The following is an 11394-nucleotide window of genomic DNA, read 5'->3' as shown; positions in this document are numbered from 1 at the left end:
ATAGGCCAGTTTGATATTTTTATATGTAATAACCTATCCTTCAGTAACCACTTCCTTACAGACAAAAAACAGTTATTAATTTATTTTAACTTGTAACAGTATGTTGGACCAATACCTTTATGATAATGAACTAATTATCTGGTAGGATTTATAATTTACAAAACTCTACTGGACCATTTTAGGGTAAACTATATCAGTTTTCCAATACTTGATGGTTGACAATAAAGGCCTAATATACTTTGATGGACTGGCTGCTTATTGACAATGTTAACACTAAAGTCGATTGAAATAAATTTACAATAAATTATTAAGATATTAACAATTACATTAACATTAACAGTGTTTAATATCTTGTAAAACTTTAAAATAAAACGACACGTTAAGAAAACAGTGAATTTAAGGACGTAAAAGTTTGAGTTGGTTATCTCAGGACCACATTTCATATTTCTCTTGTATAGTTCAACTATCAATGGAAAAAAATGGGATGAAGGTTTCCACCTCCTCCTGTCCAATTTTAAAGCCAAAATGTCAATTTCTGTGAGAGTCACCACCACATGGGCATTGAAGCCCCATAGCTAAAGCACCATCTAAAAAAAAAACCACTACGGACTCCAAATGCCTCTTTGCCATTAATAAGTACGACTCCACTCCACTAGGCAATGCTTATAAGTCCATGTGTAGCCATGTTGCCATCATCTTCATGACAATGTTCATCCCTTATGTTGCTGGAGTATCTGAGAAACTTAGGTCTCTTTCTGAATCCAGGTCTCAGAGTGGAGATTTTCGGGGGAACCGCTGCAGAAGCGTGACATGCTCTGTAAGTGTGAAGTTGCACATGTGCATTACAGGCGTATATGTCAGGCACGCGCAGCCAAACAGCATACTTCTATCAACATCAATGGCGCTGGAGTATGACGTACTGCTTTTCTTAAAGTTACATTAAGTAATAAACTGACACATGAAGTTGTTTCCACTAGCCATGATTTTCACTCTCCAAATAAATATTTACATTCGTCACACAGGTGGAGGTACAAAATTCAGAATGCCAGCTACCTGGCATGGCAACTACAGCGGCACCGGAGCATTTCTGCAGTTCCATGTTAACACTGAATGCGGTCCGTGTAAACGAGGATTGTCCCCCCCAAATTAACATCTGAAAAACACTACATTTCTAGCGGCTGTGTCTGTGTAAACGGGGCCTAAAACTTGAACTCCACACTCTGTTCTTTGAATTGAGAAAGCTCCTTGGATGAGAAGTGGAACGTCTTCAGCTACACAACAGAAGTCCAGTCGCTTTTGCCTTTAACTTTTTTTGGATAAATGTTAAGTGAAAACAAGAATATACATTTGAAACTGTGCGATTGATGTTGCTGCTACTTACATGTTGTATTTCTTGCTGGCTGGCTCGGTAGTTTTTCTTTGTTAAATTGTCCACCAGATAGCTGATTTGAGACAAAGCCAGCGAGAGCGAATCAAGATTCATTGCTGGTTGGGGCGGAAGCAGGCGGCCGAGCACGGCGCAAAATCACCATTATTCCCCTTTAGTCACTTCGGTGATAAGCTACTTCTGCTCCCCCCCCCCCACCCCCCAAAGGGTGTTACAATTATTAGTTTCCAAATGTGTGCTCTGATCTGTGGGTCCAAGTGCTGGTAGAGTCCTTCAGATTAAAATCAAGTGGAGTATCTGAAATAAAAGAATAAAATGTAAAAATAAAAAAAAGACAAAGGACGAAGACATCATTTCTTGGTGGTTCAACTAAAATTTAGGCTAGCCAATATTTACTAGTCACAGACAACACAAACTTGAAACAAACTTTCAGGACCACACACCCAAAGGGGCATTTACAGGGTTAAGTACAACTTCTTCCCACCAATGGCTCAGAAATAAATATATCTCTTTAGACAACGATGAATATAAGGTTAAGTCTTACAGTCTTACATAACAGCTCTATTGTTTTTATTTAAAGCAGTGGTTTCCAACCCTGGTCCTTGACGAACACTATCCTGCATGTTTTAGTTATTTCCCTGCTTTTACACACCTGATTCAGTGATTTAATTACTTCATCAAACGCTGCAGAAGCCGGTTAGTCACCCATTCATTCAAATCAGGTGTGTCAAAGTAAGGAAACAACTAAAATATGCAGGATAGTGTTCTTCGAGAACCAGGGTTGGGAACCACTGACTGGTTTAAAGTAGGGGTGCACCGATAAATTGACCGGCCGATTTATCGGCCCCGATTTCCTTAATTTTGGGAAATTGGCCAGTACTTGCATGGGATTTTACCGTTTTGTTTTTTTGTTTGTTGTTGTTGTTTTAACAACAATTGTCTGAATTTAATTTATATTTCAGAGCACTACATGGCCAGTTAAAACAAGTTTGTACTGTTTCTAGGATATTGTTCAAGGGTATGTTTTTCAACAAAATAAAATTGAAAATTGAAGGTGCATTGTGACCTTATAACAGTGTCGCTTATAAAACAAAATCGGTATCGGCAGGTCAGACTTTTTAGAAATCGGTCACTCCTAGTTTAAAGGTCTCATAAGTTAACATAGGACAGCACGGTGGCTTAATTGGTACAACTGCCACCTCTCAGCGAGAAAGTCACCACTACAAATCCCAGGGGTCTTTCTGGGCAGTTTGCATGATCTCTCCATGCTGCGTGGGTTTTCGCCAGGTACTCTAGTTTCCTCCCACAACCCAAAAACATGCATGTTAGGCTGATTGGTAACTGAGTGAAAGTCAAAGACATTGTTGATTATCAAAAACAACAAACAGGTCTAATATCTCCTTTTATCGAATATAACCAAAGAACAGACAAAAAAAAAACAACAATAATCAGTTAGTGAAGCCAATATAAAAGTTAGAAAATTAGCTCATCCTGCTAAGATTTACAACAAGTGTGTCCAAAAGTAGTCCTAAATTTCATAACGTGACCCAGTTGGGGCAGAGGTGGCTGAGTGGCTAGAGCAGTCATCCTCCAATGGAAGAGTTGACGGTTCGATTCCACCAGCAGTCACATGCTGAAGTGTCCCTGGGCAAGACGCTGAACCCCTCATTGTCTCTGATGTGCGTCCCATCAGTGTATGAATGTGATCTAAAGCACTGATTAGTCTCTACATATTCAGATTAGCTTTATAGCGATGTAGTAGAGTGCTGTGTGAATGGGTAAATGAGGGGAGATTGTAGTGTAAAGCGCTTTTGAGTAAGATAGAAAGGCTATATATATATATATATATATATAAGTACAGTCTATTTACCATTATTTGCCATTTACCAGTTTTAAATTTAAACCAGTCTTTAAGTTAGCATGTTAGCATTTAAACCAGCCTTTACAGAATGCTGAATGTTAGCATTTAAACAAGACTTTAGGCTGAATGTTAGCATTTAAACCAGACTTTAGGCTGAATGTTAAAATTTAAACCAGCCTTTAGGCTGAATGTTAGCATTTAAACCAGCCTTTACAGAAGGCTTAATGTTAGCATTTAAACCAGCCTTTACATAATGCTGAATGTTAGCATTGAAACCAGACTTTAGGCTGAATGTTAGCATTGAAACCAGACTTTAGGCTGAATGTTAGCATTGAAACCAGACTTTAGGCTGAATGTTAGCTTAGAGAAGTTTCCGCTGCGGCCGAGCAGCCCGACCAACCAGACACAACACACCATGACGATGAGAAACAGAGCTAACAAATTCGGTCATGGGATTATTCTGTTAAAAAAAAAAGAAGCTTCACAACGTGTCTAACTAAAGGAGCGAAAGCTTATAATTTAGGTTTGTATCTTACCGACAAGCACAACCGAGCCGTAATCAGTTTATGTTGAAGATTTTAAACTTAATGCTACATGCTAACGCTAATAAGTTAGCATTTGTTAGCAGTGTGAGTTAGCTTCAAGCACGAGACGGCAACGATCAAAACTGTACGTTTCACTTTTTGACGACTCAACTAAACTGCCGGTGTCAAATATTTCTGTTAGCTACTGCAGAGTAAGTTAAAAGACTGTGTGATTTCCTTTTTCCAATCAGGCTTGCTAACAATATCTATAACATTGTTAGCTCGCTTCCATGGGCTCCGACTACTTTAAGGATTGCTAACATTGGAACAAACCATAACCCTTAAAACCTTTACTCAAACATGCAGAGTGTGAATTTTACGCTTGTAGTTTGTAAACCCTTTTCTGTAAAACCGCCTACAATACATGAAAACCATTGTTAATGGACATAAGTTACATTTCAGATGAGTAATGACAGCTGTTTCTCAGCAATTAGACTCCTCCATAGCGCCAGTGGCCAGCGGCTGTCCTGTGTTTAATCGCAAAAAATAATAAAAATAATTAAAAATATTCATAATCTCACCATCTCTCCTGTAAGATTTTTCAGTTCTTCATTCCTTTTACTCTCACACAACTAATCTACTGAAATGGAAGAGTTGCTGCTCCTTCACATCAGAGTTTCAAAATAAGATGGCGTCTGGCCCTGCCGCGGCGCGCTCACGCTTGCCTAAGAGAGCGTGAGTTTATCCGCGCGACACATCACATGCGCGCGGACAGAGCGCCGAAGGCTGCTTACAAACTTACAAACTGCCGGTCAAATTTTACAGAAAAATAATCTTATTTCTTTTTTAAATGAAGCCAGTGTACAGATTTTTTTTTTTAACTGTAACATTTAAAAGAGTTGCAGCGCAGTGTGACGACGACATGAGAAAGTACGAGAGTAAAAGTCGTTTTTATATAAAGTATCTGTGTATTTCTAAAGGTTAAAGAGTTTTTGTTACAAACTATCTGTATATTTCTGGACAGTAAGTCGTTTTTAGATGATCTTTCTGTATATTCTTCTTCTTCTTCTTCTTTTATGTTTAATGGCGGTTTTCTGTATATTTTTGGACATTGGCATTTTTAAATAACCTCAAGACCATTGCTGTGATTGAATGCACCTGTTTGTGGACTGGTCATGATAATTATCTGAGATGTATACTGGTCATAAAATTAGAATATCATTAAAAAGTTGATTTATTTCAGGAATTCCATTCAAAAAAGTGAAACTTGTGTATTATATTCATTAATTACACACAGACTGATGTTTATTATTTTAATGTTGATGATTATAACTATGAAAACCCCAAATTCAGTATAATAGAAATTTAGAATATTACTTAAGCCCAATAATAAAAAAAGGATTTTTAAGGTCGGCCAACTGAAATGTATGAACATGTACAGCACTCAATAGTTGGGGCTCCTTTTCAAGGAGTCAAGGTTCTTTGTCATTCACACATGTGGTACCAAATTGTTTACACTGGGTCCCAGTTACATTCAACCAATGTAAAAAGGGTTTTCTTTAGTTGTCAGTTATATCATCAACATTAAAAGAATAAACATAAGTCTGTGTGTAATGAATGAATATAATATACAAGTTTCACTTGTTGAATGGAATTACTGAAATAAATCAATTTATTCATGATATTCCAATTGTATGACCAGCACATGTATATTGTGAGTTGTGTTTTAGGGCCATTGTGTAGCCCATCAGAAGACATATAGTTTTTTTTTTTTGTTTTTTTTGACTGCACGCACATGCTCAATAATGTTGGAGATAAATAAACTTAAAGATACTAAAGAAAGCAAGTCTGGGATTCTGTCCATGGTGAGCTGCACCAGTGATCCACAGATAATCACTGTATATTTCTGGACATGAACTCTTGCATTGTATCATTTTTAAATAAACTCTCTTTATTTCTGGACATTAAGTAATTTTTATATAAACTATCTGTATATTTATGGACATTATATCATTTGTATACAAACTATCTATATTTCTGGATGTTAAGTCATTTTTGGATAAACTATATATTTCTGGATGTTAAGTAAATTTTATATAAACTGTATATTTCTGGACATTAAGATATTTTAAATTATATAGTTCTGCACATGAATTCCATTTTAGATCAACTATCTGTATATTTATGGACATCATATACTTTTTATATAAACCGTCCGTATATTTCTGGACTTTGGGTTGTTTTTATATAAACTATCTGTATATTTCTGGACTTTAAGTCATTTTTAAATAAACTGTATATTTCTGGATGTTAAGTGATTTTTTTTTTAAATAAATCATCCTTATATTTCTGGGCGTTAAGTTATTTTTATATAAACTATCTATATATTTCTGGACGTTAAGTAGTTTTTAGATAAACTATCCATAAAACAGTATGTCGGTTTTTTTTTTGTTTTTTTTTACTTTTCGTGTCATAACTTCAGGCAGTTCCGGTCTCTGCCGACAGGGGACGGCAGCGGATTTTTAATTTCCGGCAGTTCCGGTCTCTGCCGATAGGGGACGGCAGCGGATTTTTAATTTCCGGCAGTTCCGGTCTCTGCCGACAGGGGGCGGCAGCGGATTTTTAATTTCCGGCAGTTCCGGTCTCTGCCGACAGGGGGCGGCAGCGGATTTTAAACCTGCTCTTTAGAGGATGATCCTCTTCCTTCTGCAGCCTAGTTTTATGTGTGAGTAAAATAGATATAACGTGTGAGGAACGTCAGAGGAAAATTTCTTCACTCAGTGTGATAAAAGTCGTTAGTTTTCCAAGTTGAAGCAACAGTTCAGTCTAAAAATGTCGTCCTGGGTAAAGCCCAACGCAGGCGGACGGAGGCCTTCAGGCAACTCCAACGGAGGGTGAGTCTCACTAGCGTTAGCATTCGCAGCTAACCGGCTAGGGGAAGCAATCAAGCGCTTTCTATCAAATTGTAAACATTTTTACCGTATGAATTAACAAAAATCAATGCTAGTTATGAATAATACCACTCAGTTTTTGTTGTTGTTGTTTTAGTGCTCAGCAGCTCCGCGTGTTTCGAAGAGCGAGTCCTTATCCAAGCAGAGTGGAGAAAACCGAGGAGCTTAGCGATCCTTTGGAAAGGTACCAGTTCATCCAGAGATGGATGGAGCCCCACATTAGGTTTATTTCTTACTGAACCGGGTCAAAACACACACGTCATTCTGCTTTTTTAGACGTGAGTTATTCAGGGGGTTCCCAACTACTAGAAACGTTTCTACTTTTTTTTATTTTTTGAACGTCCAGAGGACCTAACTTTTTTTTAAATTATTCAGATTTTTTTTTTTTTTAAATTTTGCGTTAGTCTGCATGGTTTACGGCAGCAGTTCTGCAGCGATAAGCAACAAGTTTCTTTTAGGTCACTTGTGATAAATTCAGGAATTCACCTGTGAGTTCTGCAAAGTCGTAAAGAAATAAACATACATCCATTATCTTTTACCCGCTTCTTCCATTTTGGGTCACGGGGGTCGCCGGTGCACATGTCCAGCAATCACTGTGGGAGGGGCGGGGGACATCCTGGACGGGTCTCCAGTCCATCACAGAGACGCATACAAATGAGAAACAACCATTCACGCTCTCACTCACACCTAGGGACAATTTAGAGTCACCAATCAGGCCAACATGCATGTTTTTGGTCTGTGGGAGGAAACCGGAGTACCCGGAGAAAAGCCACACATGCACGGAGAGATCGTGCAAACTCTACCCCGAAAGGCCCCCCAGACCGGGATTTGAACCGGCAACCTTCTCTCTGAGAGGCAGCAGCTCTACCAGTTGCGCCGCCGTGCTGCCGGTGTAAGAAATAAACAGAGAAATAAAATAATTTTGTAAGCCGTCTTGTTTTAAATCAACATTCGTTTCTTAGTGTGAGTCACAAACACTTCAGGTGGTGTCTGTCTGTTGTCTGGACACATGGATCTAAAATTACAAACTTCTGAAGACACGAAGCTTTGACTGCTCTCCTTTTTGTCTCTTTTAGTTATGAAGAACTGGAACAGCTCCAAAATTATTCTGCAGGCATAAAGTTTGAGGCATTCAAGCATCAATCAAATGGTGAGATTCATTTGTTTTATTTAATGATACATAAAGCGATTGTCTGTTTTTTGTATTTATAATTTTTAAAACCCTAAAGCACTCATTCTTTTAAAAAGCACAATGTGCTTGTATCTTTATGACAAATCTTTGACACGTCAAGTTTCCAGAAACATTTAATTTAAATTCTTTCTTCTTGACTTTTCCCTGATTTCTCTGTTTCTCCTCATTTTCTCCGACATTTCTTCCTGAAGTCAACCCTTCAGTAAAGCCAGAGGCGCTCACTCCAGCAGACAGACGTAAAGCTCTGTACCAGAAGTTCTACAAACAAGTTCAGGAGGAGAAGAAGTCGGCCGACTGCGTGGTCCTTTCTGTCACCAATAAGTGCCTGTGAGTTCTTCAAAACCACCACCAGCTTTCTTTGACCTTTTATATCAAGCATGAGCTCATTTAGTTTAGACCCAGCTGTAGTGATGCTGCTTGTTGCTAATAACTTCATTTTCTGTGTTAAAACTAGAGAATTTTCTTGAACCTTACTGTAAGATCTGAATGAACCTAAATGTTGTTCACCCATCCTGTGGACAGGGCGAGCTTTGGGATGTTTCTGGTATTTTTAGCTCTTCAACTTGTCAACTCGATAAAAATCCAACAGGACTTCCTAGTCAACATGAAGAACAGCTTGACAATTTTTTTTAATGGACTTTGCACCAAAAATCACAACTTGCAGGTATAGAAAGAAAGACGTGAGAAGCATAAACACAGGAGCAAACCTTAGACGTTGTGATGACTTATGGCTCTTCATTGAGTCCTGTGAAGAGCCACTCGAGCTAAATTTAGTCTGTTCCCAAAGAGAAGCTCTGAGCTTTTGGACCCAGTACAACAAACAAACAGCACAACATGTCGCATAAAACACTGGAGCAAAAGAAACGCACAACAATCTGTTGTATGGTTGTATCACACACATCAGCATTTACATTATTTTTTATTTTTTTGCAAATGGTTGACAAGCCAGTTATACTTAGTAAAATTAGGATCAAACTCTTGTTTAATTCTCCCACACAGAAATTAATTGATCACAAGTGAAACTATTTTCACACACGAGAGTATTTTACACTGAAAACGTCTTAAAATAACATTTAATTTCCTGCTACACTTCATGACAAATCAGATTTATCTTTCAGCATCATGCTCACTTCAGATTCTTCAGATCTGATAACAATTTCCACATCTGTTCAAACAAACAAGATGTAGTGTGGGTCTTTCCCACGATGCTAGAATTCTACTTTCTAGTTAAACAATGTAAATTAACGTGCACGCCCAGACCATGAGGCCTTTTTTAAGAACTCATGGATTCAGTAAAAAAAAAAAATGTCCTAAACAAATAAAAATCCCCCAAAAGTTTTAAAAATATTAATCAATTTTCATATCTTTTAACTACTTGAAACTAGTTTGATTCATTGGTCGGCTTTGGTCCAAAGTAGAGTTAGTGGGGAGACCCCAGGACAGGCCCAGAACCTGTTGGAAGGATTACATATCCCCTCTGGACTGGGCTCACGTCAGGGTCCTACAGGTGGAGCTGGAGAGACGGAGGCCTTTACAAATCAGTTTCATCAAATCTTCTAAAAAATGTTTTTCTGTTGAAAATGAGTGACATGTAACACTTTTCAAAATAAACACACGTTTGTGTGACGTTCTTATACTAAAACCACATTTCAGATTTGATCAGTTCTAAGAACAACAAATCTGTTTTGAAACAATGAAACTGTAACCGTTAGATTTGTTGGGTTATCCGTTATAAACGGTTTAATTACTGAGCAACAAAACTTTTAAAACCTCTCGTATGTTTTTATGTGTTAAATGTTCTTCACAGCTCACGTCCAGATTGTTGCTTTGCACTTTCGTTCTGTCAAGAATGTCCCAACATTTACTTTAGATTCAGACTATTAATCTAAAACACACAACCTGAACTGACTCGCTTCACAATTACAGTTTATTCTGAAATTACGTTAAATGCTTAAATCTAAACGTCTTACAGCAAAATCAAAAATACAAAATAAGCTGAACATTTTTTTTCCACTTCTCAAATCCACACATACACTAAACTCAACCAATTTAAGTACTTTCACTCTATTTTCAGGAAATCTTTTTAATAATTTTTTGTTGTTGCATGTGAACAAGGTGACATCACGATGAACCTGATGATGATGATGATGTTCAAGAACAGTCGAAAAGCTTCGGTCTTGTTTTAATATTATGATGTATTTGTGCTTACAGTTCAACAAAAAAGTAGCAATGGTAACTTTTGAGTCGGTTTACAGATTTTCTGCAACACGTTTTTGTTGAAATGTTGCTGTTTTCTGACTTGGCCATCCCTTCAGAATATTTTTATTACATTGTAGGTGTAAAGAACAGGTATGAAAATGTCTTTGTTGCATAACTTTCAAGTTGGCACCAGTTTAAATTGTGTATAGTTGCATTCAAGGATGGAGCCACACACGCCAGGGTGCAAGATGTCAGTTTGGTTGCGATCCACCTTCCTAACATCAGAATCAACAAAAATATATTTTTATTTTCCCGTTAACAGCATAAAAACTTCCTGTTGCAATAAGTGTAACTTTTGCTTTCTGTATTTAGTTTAAATTTTCTTTTTCTTTTGTTCTTCAATGCAAACGTGTGGAGTTTCATCGTAGATTAAAAACTTGAATGGTCTTGGTACTGGTGCGCAGACCAAACACACTGACACCACTTCCCCCCTCTCAGCCCTGACCCTGAACCCACAGCGCCTCCTGTGGACACGATAAACTCAGATTAAATGAGTCAAACTCACATGGAGAAGAAGCCAGTAATTCTCCTTCATCATATTGACACTAACTTTAAATCAATGTTCCCTTTCTTTGCCGTTCTTTCACACTGTAACTCTGCACATGTTTCCATGGAATAGTAGTTTTAAGACTTTGATCTCAAAACGCTGTAAGGCAAGGGTCCCCACCCACCAGTACCGAGCTTTGAATCATTTGGTACCAGGCCACAGAAACATCCATCCATTATCTAAAAAAGTTAAGTCAGGCCCTCTGGACGGATTCAAAAAATGAAAAAACCTTGTTGAAACATTTCGTCTTTAATCCAAAAGACCGTCGGTCTGAGGAGCTGCAATAAACTCAGTCTTATAAACGGAACCTTCTCAGAGTGGATCAACCAGTTTGTTGACAGCCAAACCAGCTGTTCACATGATAAAGGAGGACCATCAGCCTAACAACTGATCATTCACGCTCTGATGGCTTCTTGCTATTCACAGGAGGCTGAGTGATACTAGCAATAACAGCATTGTAAGAGGGACAGTTGAACCCGGAGGCCTCCACCCCTGTTTAATGATGGACGGTTTCTTTTCACAAAGATGGCCTCCTTTACTCCTCTCTATCAAGGATGTGAACATCTTCATCCTTGAAAGAGTGACTGCTGGCCTGGAGATGAGTGTAGACCGCAGAGTCCTGGCCTGATGATGATGATCTTCTGTGCTGGGCCATCCTTTTGGCCAGTGGCTG

The 11394-nt window shown here is 38.1% G+C and overlaps 2 protein-coding genes across 6 annotated transcripts in view; one reads left to right on the top strand and one right to left on the bottom strand.

Annotated features, from left to right (window-relative positions):
- The window catches only part of cnot1 (CCR4-NOT transcription complex, subunit 1), a 34874-nt gene extending 30373 nt beyond the window's left edge, over positions 1-4501 (bottom strand). For all 5 annotated transcript variants that reach the window (XM_037683274.1, XM_037683273.1, XM_037683276.1 and 2 more), the window contains exons 1-2: positions 4354-4501; positions 1382-1684 (exon numbers count right to left, since the gene is read on the bottom strand). In XM_037683274.1, coding sequence (XP_037539202.1) covers positions 1382-1483 — 102 coding nt within the window. In that variant the 5' untranslated portion in view covers positions 1484-1684; positions 4354-4501. The remainder of the gene's footprint in view (positions 1-1381; positions 1685-4353) is intronic.
- Positions 4502-6489: 1988 nt separating this feature from the next.
- Positions 6490-11394, top strand: part of si:ch211-216l23.2 (uncharacterized protein LOC565061 homolog) — a 12712-nt gene continuing 7807 nt past the window's right edge. The window contains exons 1-4 of the mRNA XM_037682578.1: positions 6490-6666; positions 6821-6907; positions 7800-7873; positions 8107-8242. Coding sequence (XP_037538506.1) covers positions 6605-6666; positions 6821-6907; positions 7800-7873; positions 8107-8242 — 359 coding nt within the window. The 5' untranslated portion in view covers positions 6490-6604. The remainder of the gene's footprint in view (positions 6667-6820; positions 6908-7799; positions 7874-8106; positions 8243-11394) is intronic.

The sequence above is a fragment of the Nematolebias whitei genome, chromosome 10, assembly GCF_014905685.2.
Source record: "Nematolebias whitei isolate Nwh7 chromosome 10, NemWhi1, whole genome shotgun sequence".
Taxonomy (NCBI): domain Eukaryota; kingdom Metazoa; phylum Chordata; class Actinopteri; order Cyprinodontiformes; family Rivulidae; genus Nematolebias; species Nematolebias whitei.
This window is presented reverse-complemented; position numbering and strand designations above follow the sequence as displayed.